The sequence below is a fragment of the Ischnura elegans genome, chromosome 3 (assembly GCF_921293095.1).
Source record: "Ischnura elegans chromosome 3, ioIscEleg1.1, whole genome shotgun sequence".
Taxonomy (NCBI): Eukaryota; Metazoa; Arthropoda; class Insecta; order Odonata; family Coenagrionidae; genus Ischnura; species Ischnura elegans.
Window position 1 is genome coordinate 82,954,902 of NC_060248.1, and position 17,213 is coordinate 82,972,114.

General features: G+C 37.0%; 1 protein-coding gene across 1 annotated transcript; it reads left to right on the forward strand.

Annotated features, from left to right (window-relative positions):
• Positions 1 to 657: 657 nt before the first annotated feature.
• Positions 658 to 16,647, forward strand: LOC124156078 (hemolymph lipopolysaccharide-binding protein-like). Its single transcript, XM_046530390.1, has 4 exons — positions 658 to 1,072; positions 7,706 to 7,735; positions 12,832 to 13,080; positions 16,395 to 16,647. The coding sequence occupies exons 1-4, from the start codon at positions 796 to 798 to the stop codon at positions 16,550 to 16,552; spliced, it is 714 nt and encodes a 237-aa protein (XP_046386346.1). The 5' UTR covers positions 658 to 795; the 3' UTR covers positions 16,553 to 16,647.
• Positions 16,648 to 17,213: the final 566 nt, after the last annotated feature.

The following is a 17,213-nucleotide window of genomic DNA, read 5'->3' on the forward strand; positions in this document are numbered from 1 at the left end:
AGAAAAAGGCGTGGCGCATGATTAAAGTTCAATATGCACTGCATTTATGAAAGTCATTTTTCCGGAAAGTTTATAGCAAACAAAATTACAGTGCGACGAGCGCGCATGAATCACGCTCTACTGGGCTTTTATGACGTCTTAACTATTCAAAAATTTCCTATCGTCAAGAAAATTTTAATGATATACCTGAATAAGGTATGCAATTGTCAGCATCGGCCTATATATCAAGTCTGAAACTTTTACCTCGAGGAGGTTAACTTCGGCAAATTTTCACAAAGGTATAATGTCTATTCTCTGAAAATGTCACGATAATATCTCAAGTTTCAAACTAGTAATGCGGCGTAAGGCAAAAAGACAAAATACGATCGACGGAGAGGGAGTGATGCGTTTTCTTATTTTTAAACACAAGGCTCTACCAAACTCCCTATTTTTTTGAATAAACGGGAATTATTTCCTGTTCCATTTTAGAAATCCCGACAACTATCATACAAATAAGAAAAAGAAAATTACGCTGCCGCAAAAACACCCTGTGGGATTTCCCTCTCCGTTTTTCAGGGACGATTAATCTTTGTCACGTCAAAAGATACAGTGATTGGTACATAAAAAATGACAGAGGTCAGCGCTTGATGACATTTAAGTCGCGACAGCCGAGTTGGGGTTGTTTCCTGCTGCTAATAATCGAAGAGGCTGATAGAGATCAGTATTCCTATTTATATGAAGACGACTTTTGGTCAATGCTAGTCATATCGTTCCTTGAGTTTCACTGAAAATATCTTTGACTAACAATTTTCAGAAATGATTCCCGATAGAGTACAAATATTTTGTGCTGCATGTATGCTGCTATCACTGCAGCATTGTACAGCCAGTCCAATCGATACATCGTCCTCACATTTGAACAAGACATTGCGACTGTCCATATCAAGCATGAAGAACAAGACAGGACATTGGTTTGCACTTTTTTCAGTCGACTCCAACGCCACAAGAATAGCCACCAATTGGAATGCAGATTTGGACATTAACACCAAAGTGGAAGAAAAAATGCAATTCATGCATGCTCTAGGTGTTTATGCAGGTAAGTAATATTTTGCTATATATATCATAAAATTAGTAGTACTCATTTATTCATTCAGTGATGCAACCAAAAAGTTGATTTGAATGAGTGGTGCTCTCCAGTGGCGCAGCAAGGGGGGGGGAGAGTTTGGGCGATACAAAACATCAAACTATTCACAGAACTGAGTTGGAAAGTGTGTAGGTCGAAAGGGTGGCAGATGCACAGTGCACAGTGGTATAATTTTCTCTCGGATTAGCAATACTGTAGTGCAGTATTAGTTGCGCCTAAAATCCCCCCTAGCCTTAATTCATAGCTGCGCCCCTCGTGCTCTCCAGTGGTGAATCTAAGAGGGCTATGGCCTCCATATGGGGTCAAAACCCATACTAGATAAAATCGAAATTTTTGGAGGTTGCTACTTTGTACAAAAGTATTTAGTTATATTTTTCCATATATATTTAACTACTTTAATGAATTGAAACACAAATTAGCTTTGAACTTTGGGCCTATTTTACACGCTTTTGGTGTGTTAAAATCCAGTGGCAGATCCAGAGAGGGGCAGATCTTAAGTATCCAATTTATATACTAGATAGAATGGTAATTTTGTTTGGACCTCCACTACTGCTAAGAGATTACCCCACTTATCCCCACTTGTCTCTATCCAGGATCCGCCACTGGTGCTCTCGACCTTTATTTAATATAATAAATTAATTATTTGACCAATTAATTGACAATTTACAAGGACCTGTATCAATATATTCATGGTCAGTTCAAGTGAACTTATTAAAGTGGGGTTGAAGGGCTGAATAAGGATTCTTTACTCCCATTTTATTTTACATGAAGTGCAGTTTGTATTTTGATCCTGAAATAATCACTCAATCCACTTAAATCATATGAAATCATATTAGATAGTGACAACAACAAAGAAGGAACTTTTTCTGAAACCAATTTACCAAGTAATATGAGTACCTTCAGGGGGACACCTTATGTCTCTGGTAAAAAATTATTGGCCAACTACAATTATGCTCTGAGTGTAACTGTTGGGGTCATTTAATATTTTACCTACCATGGCTAAAGCAATAGACGAATCAAATCTGTCTTACTCTATCTGATTTATAGTCACACTATCTTTGATGTCACATTGCTGCTGATATGTTTGGTGGATAAATGATCTTGACACTGGACATACTATCTCTTACTTTAAAAATAGAATACCTGGGGATACAGGCATTAAAAACAAATGCCACCAAGGGAACAGCTCAGAAACTAAAATATGAATCAATGTTCTTTGGGTGTGCCCACAAGAGTGTTAACCCTAGTAGCACAAGAAATGTTGAGCATATGCTCAGATTATGTCAGGGAAATATGTTTTGCACACAACATTAGCATATGCTGAAAATATGTTCAGCAGATGTTTAAAACCACATGTTTTCAACATATGCTCGAAATATTTCCAGCATATGTTCAGACGATGTGTTGAGCATATGTTCATAGAAATATGCTGCACATGTGTTCAACAAAATATTTTGAGCATATATACGTAGACATATGCTCCACATGTGTTCAACGAAATATGTTGATCATATTTCAAGAAAATATCTATGCGTTCTGAGAAATATTTCGTCAACAAATCAGCGATCAGGATTCGAATACTGCATGCTAGTTTTATAATTAATGTAAAGGAATATATCTAGTTCTAGTTTATTCTAATTCAAGTATATCAATTCATAATTTTAACCAAGGCCCTGATTAAAATAATTGAAGAGCGAGACGCATGCGTCGACGTTGTTGTGTGTGTTCATGTTGCTATGATTTCATTGCTCAAATCGCACGTTGTTTACGTTACTTTATACCACTTTATACAAGAGGAGAGAGCCCAGTTACCTCGGAATCATCTAGAAGCATGAAATGTAAGTACATTGGTAGAAAAATATATGAAATTACTATTTTACAATTAGTGCTAACTGTTCTTGTGTGATATCGTAAAAGTTCTCAATCGCTGTTTATGAGCGGATAAATGTATGATATTACTATTTTAGTTCTAACTGTTCTTGTGTGGTATGGTAAAAGTTCTCAATGGCTATTTATGAACCAATTGTGGTCGTAAATGCCGTATTAAGTTATTCCTGCCCAATGTAAATACTTGGATCGAATATGATGCATGTAACCGAGTGAGTGCGAAAATGTTCGATCAAAATCAATCATAGCCACAATAAAATGTGAAGGAAGTAATAAATTCTTGGTCAAGGCTTAGAGCCTGTTCTAATTTCGTTTGTGAATCTATTCATGAACTCTTTTTTTGTTCATGCTAATATTGTAACAAGGTCATAAAATTATGATAACAGCACCATTTCATGAATGCTAAACTAATCGCTGGATGATGAATTAGCCCTCTCTTTCATGGTATCATTTTGAGGCATAATTAACTAATTTGTAACCAAGTATCATTAACGAACTTATTTTGTGAATAACTGTCGCAGCGAAGTGCTAACAGTAAACATGAGTAGTCTCGACTAGGAATCATGTTAACACAGTTGCACTCTGATATGAGGGAACGAAACAAAGAATTGGCATGGGTAACCCATGGGGATGGCTCAAAAGGAGTGCATGATACGCACTATCGTTAGTTTTTCCATCAGATTACTAAAAATTTACTTTAGCACTTAGGCGATTCACTCAGAAGTAAGGGGACAAAAATAATCGAGTTTATTTGCAGTATCTACAGTATTCCTGTGGTTCGTGCCTCAAATACTAACCAAATCTGGCATATATATTGCTTGGGTTTCACGGATTTCAAGACATACACCATATGCCCATTGGTATTTATAATTTCATGGACAATTAGAGACCAAAGTCACATAATGTGTATCTTAAGCGATTTTTTATGGAATATAAGGCTTCACATTATAGTGGAATTAAATTTAATGTTGTCAATTGAACCAAACGTTTGTTCTGTTAAACATGATACTCTCAGGTTCATCATAATTTTCTTGCTTTCCATATTTCATTACATATTTTAAGCAATGCAAAATCTGTTAATGAGAAATGTCTGTTTAGTCATGCAAAAAAATGACATTTTTATTTTTTGAAGAACTTCACCCTCTTGCATGGAAATGAATCGGTGTCTTAAAATGTTCATGACCTCACTAATCTATTAGTATTATCTTCATCTAGCTCTCAATAATTGTATTATGTTGATGGACTTACATGGAAATGTATTGTAGGATTATTGATATTTAAGACCAATGTATATACACTAGCTGACATGAATAACTTTTACATTACATATTGTGTGAACTTATGATGCAATACTTCCCTTACTGCTGCTTCCTCTCCTTAGTCAGTCTCATGCAAATTTTAAATTTTGCAACTTAATGTTAATTTACCATTCATGAAAGATGTCAATATTCACCATTTTCAGGTTAAAGAAGTAATAATTTTTTGCTGTTTAGTGCTTGTTTAGTGGATAAATATTGATTTCTGTTTATTTTAATCTACAGATGCTCTCCACTCTTGTCTTATGTTTAGCAGTGCTGATAAATGTGCCTTTCTTGAGTTAACTGGGGAGTGGCTACGATGGTCGTGCTGCCTGAAGAAGACTGAGAGAAATCAAGGAAAAGAATAGGATTGAAATATTCGTTCATAATGTTAAATGCTTATGTTTTTTTATTAGAATAAATCTACTTCATTATCAAATTGCAGAACTATGTCATACTTGATTCTCCTATTATATCCTATGTAATCCATTATCTACCAATTGATTACATATTCCGTAGGAGCTCCATCAAAGGATAAAGTGGCAGTAGACTTTAATAATTACAAATAATTTGGGCTAAAGCATTATAGTGGCTCATGATACCACCTATGTATCAATATTCTTATTAATGTTACTAAAACATGCCTTAGCCCTTTTCCTTGTTCGTTCAATCTTTCGTACGTTGTAATCTAGCAGTGTGGAGTGTAATGCTTTCAGATGCACATGTGCAGTGGAGCTGGTGAGAGCTGTACGATGACAGGGCTAAAGAGGATGTTGAAGGGTTAGACAACATGATAATCAGTACCATCAATGCTTTATTCTGTCGAATGCTTATCATTTATAAATTTTAAATTAAAATTGGCGATTTCAAATCCTTGACCAAATTTAGTTGTATTAATGATTAAACATTTTCAATTTAAAGTGCTAATCTGATAACTTGAGTGAATGCAATGTGTAGGTCTGACATCATGCCCTAAGTCCACAGTGAAAGGCAGGAGCGGTAAAAAGGAGAGAATTTGTGCATCTATAGGTATTGCAAGGTTGTAAGGGAATACTTTTCATAAGGGGGATAAATGGATGCAACCTCACCCTAGTGAAAATCTCCATAGGATTTCTTTTTCCTTTAGTAATTTGACAATGGGAAATGATTGTTCCTATAGGAAAATTTTAGGTTCCTATGGGAAAATAAAATTTTCCTGTAGGAACATAAAAATTTCCTATAGAAACAAATGTTTCCCATTGTCAAATTACTATTGGAAAAAAAATCCTGTAGATATTTTCACTAGGGTATGCTGAGCATATTTTGGGAGAATGATGGGCATATGTTAAAAACATATGTTGGGCATAATTGGATACCATGCTGAGCATATGTTACAAACATATGTTGAGCATAAGTGGGTAATATGCTGAGCATATGTTAAAAACATATGTTGAGCATGTGTGGAAAACATGCTGAGCATATGTTGAAAACTTGTGTTGAACATATGTTGAGCATATGCCTTGCCGGACATTTACATATGCTCAGCATGTGCTCAAATTATGTTGAACACATCTTACATATGTGTTGAAAATGCCCTGAGCATACTCTGAACACAAATTGTGCTACTAGGGAAGCAACCAGCTCATGGGTTTACCCAGCAAGGAGGAAGAGGAGGGGGGTGCATCCCCTTTAGAAGCAAAAAAAGCTAATATGTAGTTGTAATAAATAATAATGTGCTCCTATGAATAATTAAAATTTTAATGAAAAATATAGGTCTCATTCAGCTATTTCATGCTGAAATGAATACTACAACCAAAGCGACCATGGATTACTCCCTCCCCCCTCCCAAATTTATGATCTTGCATATGTCCTTGTATTAGCCCCCGAAATTTGCTTTCACAAAATACTTTGTAGTATTATTTGAGAACCGATCTCCTCTAACCTAGCTCTACCATGTAAAGAGCATATGAAGAGGATTCTGAAGCAGGCAAGAAGAAAAAAAAAAAAAAAAAAAAAATTTCTAAGAAGGCGATTGGTGGTATGCGGGTTGCCTATATGTACTGTTATTTTGTAGTCATTTCACACGCATCATTAAATCATGCATGTCATTGAATCAGCTATACATTTAGTTTGTGCAATGATTAAAGTTAAATTAATTGTTGGTTACTCACAAGCATTTTGAAATGTAACCATATTGAAAAATGGAGTGTCATAGGATAGGTGGCTACGGACTATAGTGATCTTCTCAACAGATGTATTGCGGGTAGTAGTCACAAGGATAAACATTTTGGAGAGAGGCTGAAGTTCACAAGGCCTCTCTGACTATAGGGCTCTTCTAAATAGCTTACATTCATAAAAACACAAGTCACTCCTCAATGGCCTGCAATCATCATTAATTCATTTAAACCTAGTCCAGTGGCCTTTATTTGTACATGAAAATAAGATTTTAAAACTTTAACCAGGTAAAAATGCCTGTTTTTTTGTAGAATATAAATTAATGGCTCATTTCATTATTACTCATCCCTGAAAAACTTACATCTCTCGCTATCAGCGGCCTTCTGCTAAAGAGGCCACTTTCCTTCAATCTGTTCCAAGGCCATTTAAACTTTCAGCTGCGGTAGCTAGATTGCAAGTCTTCTCGAATTGGTGCAGCAAATTTTTTTAGTGGCTTTTTTTCCACTGGAAGGGGTTGTGAAAGTTAAAGACCATTGCTAGCCCCTCTTGATCCTATTCGTGAGGGCTCCTGGGGTTAACCCCACCCACTAAGGGATGGGTTTGTGGAAAACTAGATAATTTGGTGAAATGTTTTCATCAACCAAAATATAAAAGGAAGTATAGGAACCATATGAAGTTTTTTTTGTAATTTTTTGTTAACATTGATACCAAACATCATGGAAATTGGTTAATATTTACTCACATTATTTCAAACTCTTCTATGCATCTAACTTATTACCCCCTGTCTCCAGAGCACATTGAGGGGATAGTGGAAGTTCAGGCTAGCACGTAGATGGAATTGATTGAAACCAATAACTAGAATGGGAGGCTTTCATTTGAGTTAGAAAGGAGGGTTGCCCATTTTCCCATTCATGAAAGAATGAGTTTGCAACATAAAGATGAGAAGGGGCTAGCAGAGCAGGGAAGAAGAGGAGCTCAAACATTATTCCAGTAGTCACCTGTACTCTCCTAGATAAACGTTTCCCACAGCTGAAGACAGGTGTCACTGCAAGTGCAATTGCATTTATAAATTACTTTTAACCATGAATTTACACTATTATAAAAGTAAATAATTATGCAACCTTGTTCATACAATTTGGTAATCATGATTTTTAATTTTAACTTGCATGTATTTGTGGCACCTTTTTGTATTATTTCTTCATCAGTGCAGCATGAAATGATTTAAATTTTTTTTTACTTTCCCCAGAAGCACCACATGGATTTCATGCAAACCAAGGTAAGCATATATGTACCTAAATTTCAAAGGCAAAGAACTATTTAGATTTGATAATGCCATCCCAGTGAGAAATGGGTGGTGGAATCCACGTGGAACCCACGTGGAATCCACGTTGACTCGTGGATATTTGGTGGTGGTGGATATTGAGTGGTTGGACCCACGTGGAATCCACGTTGATTTCAAGTGGATTTGTGGTGATTAGCATAAAATGTTAAACAGAATATATAATTTGTGGAACTTAACTCTCTGGTGATATTGCGTCATTTATCATCCTGAAACCACGCTAGTTATGTGAAAATGTATCGCACATTCTATTTTTATATAATTCGTGGAAAGGCAGCAATGAGAGCACATGAAAAATCGTAGACACATATATACCCAGTGAGAAATGGGTGGTGGAATCCACGTGGAACCCACGTGGAACCCACGTGGAATCCACGTTGAGTGGTGGATATTTGGTGGTGGTGGATATTGAGTGGTTGGAACCACGTGGAATCCACGTTGATTTCAAGTGGATTTGTGGTGATTATCATAAAATGTTAAACAGAATTTCTAATTTGTGGAACTTAACTCTCTGGTGATATTGCGTCATTTATCATCCTGAAACCACGCTAGTTATGTGAAAATGTATCACACATTCTATTTTTATATAATTCGTGGAAAGGCAGCCATGAGAGCACATGAAAAATCGTAGACACATATATAGAAGGTTTAGATATAGAGTGGTTGAGGTTTTAATGGTTTTAGGACAGCACCAACTGCTGTTTTAATTTTTCCACCAAATTTCCACGTGGGTTCCACGTTGATTCCACGACCAAAAACACGTGGTATCCACGTTAATTCTCCACGTGGGTTCCACGTGGATTCCACCACCCATTTCTCACTGGGTAGAAGGTTTAGATATAGAGTGGTTGAGGTTTTAATGGTTTTAGGACAGCACCTACTGCTGTTTTAATTTTTCCACCAAATTTCCACGTGGGTTCCACGTTGATTCCACGACCAAAAACACGTGGTATCCACGTTACATCTCCACGTGGGTTCCACGTGGATTCCACCACCCATTTCTCACTGGGATGGAGAGAGATATTTCATGAAATACTAGGAATCAACAGTAGATATATATGATCAAATTCAATTTTATTAGGAGTCACAACATGAGTGCAATTTCAATAGCAAATAATAGAGATTTGGGTAAGCCCAAAAGTCTTATTTAATCCTAAAACTGTCAATTTTGATATCAACAAGGTAATTACTATTCACAAGTGTCTTGAGCTTTCCCCAAGTGGTTTTCCCTGGTTTGAGATTTCCCTTTTGTGCAGAAGCCTTGTGGAGGGAAATTCTTCCACGTTACGAGTCCTTCGAAAATTTTTTGCACTCCCCCGTACGAAGCTCTCTTGCGTCGACGGAAGGCAGGGAAGGACCCGTCCCAAAATTGGGACCCATCTCAGTGGGACACTGATCCTTTTCCTCGGCTGCTGTCCAAGTCTATCTTCCAATTAAAAGACTCCTTCAAAGTACGAGTCCATGGTCAACTGAGTGAAATGGCTGTCTTTTATGTAAACAAATATTCGTTCTCCCCATCGATTTTTTAAATATGTATTTAAAATAAATTCCATGCATTCTTCTGAGGATGAAGAAATTTTAACCAAAGTTCTAGTGTTCATATTGTAGAATTTAATATACATATTTCCGTTCTATTTAGTATGTTTCTGTGCATATTTAACTATCTCTCCCTTTCAAAGAAACGCCGGGGAAAATTTCGAATACTTAAACAACTCACGGACACGTGACCCAAAAATGTTCCCTCAACCCTCCCCAACCCGCTAGAAGAATTCAAGTACTAAAATACTAAAATGCTGGAACTCCATTTGAAATTTCCATGCAATTAGTGAAAAAAGAAGAATTCATTTCTAATGTTAGATTTCTAAAGTAAGCAACAAATATTTTTTTTAGAAAAAAAACACTGTAAATAGCTGCAGTTGACCGCATCAAGAGGATAAGAAAGGGTTCTGTGCAGCCGAGGAAGGGCCTGGGCTCCCGAAAAGCTGGGTCTCGTGGTGCGGTCATGTACCTGGGTGTATTGTTTCTGCTGCGGTCTCTTTCCTCCACCCCACACCGCACATACGCGGCTTTCATTCATTTGTGTCAGAAAATTTAAGCCACAAATGTGTGGCTTTTGTTTTTTTTGCAAAGAAAATCCTTGCTGCAAATGTGCGGCATTTGGTGCGAAAGGGTTAAGTTAACACCAGGAGGACGGGAGTTTCGCGCTACCAAGAAGGACGGCTGGGGGTCATTTGACCCCTAAAATGTATTTTTGGAATAAAACGCCTAATTTTCAACCAATATTCAGTTTAATCGTATAAATTGTTGAATCAGTTAATTAAAAACACTATTTAACATTATTTAATATTATTCCCATCGTCAAAAGTTAATAACAAGTATTTTAAAGAATCATGAATTAAATCGTATGTAGTAGTCGATTTTAAATCAAATAATGAAAATACATACTCTCAATACAAAAGTTGTGTTACATGTTTAAACAATAGGGGCTTACAAAATTTGCATTAAAATTTTTAAAACTTATTAATTGAAGTAATAACTTGCTAAGAAACTTATTACTTTGTTGTAAATCTCAGAGAGACAGTATTTTTTCAGCGCTGTTTCCACAAAATATTTTTTGTGCTGAATGCGTTTATTGGACGATTTATTCATCTACATCTAAATCTACACACTAACCCGCAAGCCGCTTAAAAGCATGTGGCAGGGGGTGTTAGGACACCAGCCATTTGCACATGAAAAGGAATTTGGAAAATGGAAAGGAAATTGGTGCAATGATTCAATTTCATGGTATTTGGCACCTTTTTCTTTTTTGTGCCCGTGGAGATATGGCTGTTGGATTTGGAGACGTGTAAATAAATTGGTACATGCTATCCATCATATCTACTCCCGCTTTGTTTTTATTATGAAATAGGATGGTCTCTGGTATTCTTTTATTCGTTTCGGAAATAGTGTCGTCTGAGATCATGCTGGTGAGTGAAATTTACATTATTGTTCTAGTTTGCCTGATTCTACGTAAGAGTATGGCCTAAGGTATTTTTGAACACTCGCGTTGAATGGATTACATGGCTATTTTAGGGGTCATGGATATTTATGCGTCACGCCTGTTTTTTTCAGATCGTCCATGCAAGAGAAGTTTTCCATTTTTTTATGACTTCCTGTCAGCTGCATGGATGGAAAATAATTGTTACAAGTTACAATTATTCCTGAATTCTTGTATGTTACTGTCACTTTAGTAATTATTTATTTCCCCAACGCTTGATTTGATGGCCAATCATCATCTTTGCCACAATATGGAAATTCATTTAGGCAGTATTTTCATTTCACATGATCTGTCAAAAACCAGTACTCGATTCCAAATTTGTCTGGTTTATTTGGAATTTACCTCATAAAAGGACAGCTGTATTTTGTTGGATAGAGCTGTGCATTTGCTATCACGCCAAAGTCGCCATCGGATTCACTATCTTGGACTTCGTCGTTTCATCACACGCAGATGTTGATGGATTGGTCAGAATGTCCTTGAACTTGTGTTTACAATTCACTTCCAGACTGATCTTCAATATTCCCAACAGCTATTTGAATCGCGACGATTCTCTTGATATATTTCTCGACTTCTTACTTTCTTCCTCAACTCACTACTGATATGCATGCAAAAAAATCTACAAACGAAAGCAAATTATGGTAGAATCTTCTCCAGTTGCATTGGAGGTATAGAGAGCTAAAGAGCATTAGAAATTCATACAAAAGGACAACATTTTCAAAAGTAACGCTAATTGCCGTTCGAAAGGCAGGGACTCAACCGCCAACCGTATCCTGATTAGTATATTCCAGGAACTTGCAGTAATGCTTCTTCTCCAACCTACGTGCGGATTCCAAGGGTAGGATTTACAGTAGAATTTTACAGTCCACCCAATTCCTCCGCTCTCTCAAAAAGAGACAGGATTTTTCCTCAGGACGCAGCGTGCAGTCAACCCACCCCAAACCCCGACGGGGTCAGGCAGCACTAATGCTGGACACACGGCAAAGGGGCTAGGTCAAGTGACAGTGCCGTCAGGCCAGAAAAATGAAAGTTATTCGTAAACCTGACGAGTCGATATTGAAAATAATGTCTCTAAGAGCTCTGAATCTTGGACGACGGAAAACAATTCTTGGGATACGTGACGATTTTCCGGTGTGGGTAATACAATAATCATTGAACGATAAATAAAACAAAATTAAAATATCACAATTACATGAATTTACGCAAATCAAGGATTGAAAAGGTTTTATTTCCCTTTTCTGCCCAAAAAATATCGAAAGATTGTGCACAACAAGTCGCTATGCCTAGGTTTTCGAATACAGATAGGAGCCCTTGGGACGAAACTGGCATTGAACCGGGTACTTCCAGATTCAAAATGAAGCAAATCATCTACCACACTAGCCTCTTGCTACTTATATGATATACATGGCACTAAAGTGCCCACGGGCAAGAAAAGAGCGCGAAAACCAGTTGTGGGTCAAATGACCCCTAGCCGTCCTTCTAGGTATAACACATCCTAAAAATTTAAAACAAAACATTATTGTTGAATTTTCACTAATTTATCAAAATATAGACCAAAATGAACAAAGTCAAATAAAAAGTTTCAAAATTTAAAAAAATATTTTAATTGGAGAAAAATAAATTTGAATTCTGAAAATGGGTCAAATGACCCCTGCTGTCCTTCTTGTGTTAAACAATACACATTTGGCTATAAGTGTAAAAATTGGAAATAAGCCAAAGAATGAATTGTCAATATGATAAGAAGGGACTGAGGGATCAGGTAGGAAAAAAAATGATTTGTACCACTGATTTTTCCCCATAGCTTCCCATGAATGTGAACATTCCTTTATTAGACTCCTGTTAAAGGCTGGGTAAATACAAAGTGAATGAAGTAGACATGGTAGTGCGCTCAAAATTCTTCATGATTTTAAAAACTTGGATCAAACGCAATTTTCTTATCTCAAAATCATTTCTGAGAATTTACAAATGACTCTCTCTGCTAAAACCTTTTGTCTTCCAGTTCCAGCTCGATACACACTTTATCCTGGTGTTGGCTACTATAAAATGTACAACCTTACAACAACTCATCTTTCATTCACGGAAGCATTTTATAACTGCTCATATGATGGTGGACACATGGCAATAATAAATTCTGAGGCAGAAGCAAATTTATTTAAGAGTTTCTGGAAAAAATTTCCGACTGGAGGGAGCTTTGTGTACCTGGGCTTCAATGACCTTCATAAAGCAGGAGAATTCAGAACAATATTAGGTAAGTATTTAGCTACGTTTATGTATCATACCATACGTGAGATTTAAGAAGTTAATATATTGATTACTGTTAATCATTTAATTAAATAATTGCTATTTCAAAGCATTGATTTTTTATTGGCTAAATAAAACTACATTCAGTTAATTTTAAAAGAGCAAACATAAAGAGGGGAAAGTAGAATAGAGCTAAGCAATGGAATGAATAATCCCATTCCAAGACATTGAAACATTGACCACAAAAATTTAGGAGTGCACCCTTATGAGAAAAAATCAAAACAGCTTGAAGACAATGTTTTCTAGGCATGCATGTGTACTGGGTCCTGGTCACTTTCAATAGCTTAATGAAATTGATATTTTCATATCTGGAATGAAGTCTGCAGGCATGAAGTTGAGGGAAGTGGGTCTCTTACAGAGATGGGAGAAGTACCAGGAAAATGTAATGGGCCTCAGGTAGGTATAGTTAATTTTAAAAACTTGTTGCTACTTTAGGTACTGGTTACAATTAAAAAAAGTAACTATGCAGTTACTCTTAAAAATATAGTTATGAGGGGGTACCCAAAAATAAGCGGAGAGAAATCGCTGTGCACGTCGCTCTTATATTTTGGGCTTCTCCCACTACATGGTTCTTATTTCATCATTTCTGAGTCAGTATGCAAAATGGCGTGGATTTGACGGTTGTTGCAAGCCACTGTGACAGTTTACCTTCGAAGAGTTTTTTGACCTCTTCGATTTTTTAAATAGCTGATATTCGAGAACATCATGAAGTGTTGAAATTTTGCTCTCTACTTGGCAAAATTGAGTCTGACACATTATATTGTTGTCTACAGCTTGTAAAGAACAGGCTTTAAAAATAACTCAAGTGTATGAGTGGTATTAGCAATTCAAACATTGCAACATGTCAATCGAAGACATTCAATGCCCGGACCGGCCTTCCAGGTCCAGAACTGATCAAAATGTGGAAAAAAACTCTTACCCTTGTGTACGAGGATAAGAAGGAATACTATTGATGGACTCACTGAAAAATTTGGTCATTTGTGGAGCTCATTACAGAGAATTTTAGCTGAAGATTAGCAATTGAAATGAATCGCGTAAAAATTCATTCCCAACTTATTGCCTCCTGATCAAAAGCGGCACGTGTTGCTGATTGTCGTGACTTGAGTTTTTGGTAAAAAATTGCATGATACTACCTCCTCGCCCACCCTACTTACCAGATCTTGCACCCTTAGAGTTCCTTTTGTTCAACTGGATGAAAATGGTGATGAAAGGGAAATTTTTTGTTCACATTATGGAGGTGAAAATGAAATTGAAGGTGGCACTGCAAAGCATCGGAAACGATGAGTACCAAAGGTGTTTCGAGTGGTGGAAAAAGCATTTTAACCAATGCATCAGTATAAATGGAGATTACTTCGAAGGTCCATATGTTTGTGAGACAAAATATTAAATCTTGAATTTTTTGAAGATTAATTGTCTGGTTATTTTTGGGTACCCTATTGAACCATTACTTTTTGGTTAGATTTTTAAAATGAAACATGAGGTATAATGACCTCTAGGGGCGCAGCTAGGAATTTAGGCTGTGGGGGGTTTAGGTGGAACTAATACCGGGGTGTATGGGGGTATGGAATACCCACCAGGATAAGTGGTAGATGCGAGATAATAAATTGTGGAATTTTAAGATACATAAATGGTTCAAAATGGTGAGTTTTACAGCTTTCTGAGGGATATTTTATTAATCCTTACAAAATTCTATTAGTAATATTAATCCAATTCAGTAAAATGGATTAAACTTAAAATTTCTCTGAGCTCCCCAAAACCCCCCCTCGCAGCGCAACTGATAACCACAATTGGATGAGTTTTGTTTAATAATTTAAAAATCTTTCCTTTGTATTGAAAATAATTCCTTCTTAATCCACAGCGTTACATTCTTGCATTGTCTTACATAGTGGGAGGTCAGAGTTAAAAATGGTATAAATTGTCGATGAGTACCTAATACTTGAAGGGTTCCTATGATTACACCCAGTGGTGTAACTAGGAATGTGCTTTGGGGAGGGTTGCGGGGCAACCCGACCGCCCCCCTCAGGCAACTCAGGTGTGGGGGTTAGTCACCGGTCAGTATTCGCTGTGACCATAGGCGGATCTAGGGGGGGGGGCACGGGGGCACGTGCCCCCCCCAGACCCTTAAAAATATGCAAGATTTTCAATAAGGTCCCACTATCATTGCGTTCGTTTTGTATTACGAGGTATCTTTATAGGCCCCCCCCCCCCCCCAGAACAAAATCCTGGATACGGCCTTGTTTGTGCCCCCCCCAGAAAGAAATCCTGGATCCGCCCCTGGCTGTGACTGGTCTCACTGCCATGGTATTATTAAATGACCTTTAGCTCTAAGCAGATGCAGTTGTTATATGTCAAAACTAGGTAATAGTTTATATATTTTTATTATTTCTCTATGAGATTTTGGGGGGATCTATCCCCTCATCACCCCTCCCATAGTTATGCCACTTTTTACACCAGTTCATTTTTTCTTACCATTTGGGCTGCAACTACAGTGTTCATTACCTTACTTTAAGAAAGTTATGCTTCTAGGGACACGGTTTCCAGTTATATTAAAAAAAATGTATCCATTATAAGTAAAACATAAATGAAATGTAATCGTTACTGGAAACCAGGGCCAACCTTGAGGGGGAGCAGACTGCACCAGGCCACAGAGTTAAAGGGGTTAATTCTCCTCATGGGAGGGGGCCTCACGCCCAAACTCTACCTCGGGCCACAAGAAGTCTGTGGTAGGCCCTGCTGATAACTAAGTTGCTTTTACTCATTTACTTTGCAACTCTGGTCCCCTAAATACCTGTAATGTATTAGTAGAGAAGTGAAAAAATCGTCCTGGAGGTGAACTCAAGTATAAATTTGAGGGGGAAATAATCCCATTCCAGTATCACAATACATATATACCTAACCCTTCACTGCAATTTGTATAATATATGATTATATGATTCATTAAACATAATGCTGATTATTTCTGAAGGACACAATTCTTCCTCTCCAATGCATGGTGTATCAGATATGATACAGTAAGCAAGGCCGTATCCAGGATTTTGTTCTGGGGGGGGGGGGGGGGTATAATACTGTTATCTATAGTGATAATGCTTCTGTGGAGCTCAGCAGTGGCTCTAGCATGTGTTATACGAGTGGGCCTTACCTTGAGTTGAGTGGATAGACACAAAGGACAAAATATAGTTTATTGTGTATTTATTAATAATGATGTATGTATTTATTGAAATACGTATTTATTTTATTGCAAATTTTTGTCTATTTATGCAGGACAAACCTTGGAAGAATCTGGTTACAACAAGTGGGGACCAAACGAGCCTAGTGGGAAATCACTCTGTGGATTCTTTGATGAAAATGCATTGCATCGTGTAATGAGCTGCACAAGCAAGAGACCATTTTTGTGTGAATATCCTCATCCTGAACTATAATAAATGTCACTAAAATAACATCAGAATTAAAGCCTCTTTAAAGACCATAATGGCCGATAAAAAATGTATATCAGTGGTATTCACGATCTTAGTTCTGTTCATTCCAAATACTTAATTTTTTTATTTGCTAATTTGCAATGGAGGATACCATACAAAAAAGCCGATTAAGAAGACAGCTCTTACACTTCAATAAGTAACACAGTGTGCGAATATTAATGTATACAGACATGCCTCAACATGGTGGTAACCCAGAGACCATGAGAGTAGGTATGCACCTACTGCTTGCTTATTGTGGAAGTCTTAGCAAGAAAAATCAATCTACCAATCAATGTAACTGCATCTTATAATAAGACGAATAATTTATGCACACTGCCATTCAGGTTAAAAATAAATTATTCTGTCTACACCCAGTGAGAAATGGGTGGTGGAATCCACGTGGAACCCACGTGGACAATTAACGTGGATACCACATGTTTTTGGTCGTGGAATCAACGTGGAACCCACGTGGAAATTTGGTGGAAAAATTAAAACAGCAGTTGGTGCTGTCCTAAAACCATTAAAACCTCAACCACTCTATATCTAAACCTTCTATATATGTGTCTACGATTTTTCATGTGCTCTCATGGCTGCCTTTCCACGAATTATATAAAAATAGAATGTG

Excerpts from the sequence above, each read along its gene's own strand:
- LOC124156078 (XM_046530390.1), top strand. The coding sequence starts at position 796 with ATGATTCCCGATAGAGTACAAATATTTTGTGCTGCATGTATGCTGCTA. Across the intron at positions 7,736-12,831 it reads TGGATTTCATGCAAACCAAG|TTCCAGCTCGATACACACTT; the intron begins GTAAGCATATAT and ends TTTGTCTTCCAG. Across the intron at positions 13,081-16,394 it reads AGAATTCAGAACAATATTAG|GACAAACCTTGGAAGAATCT; the intron begins GTAAGTATTTAG and ends CTATTTATGCAG.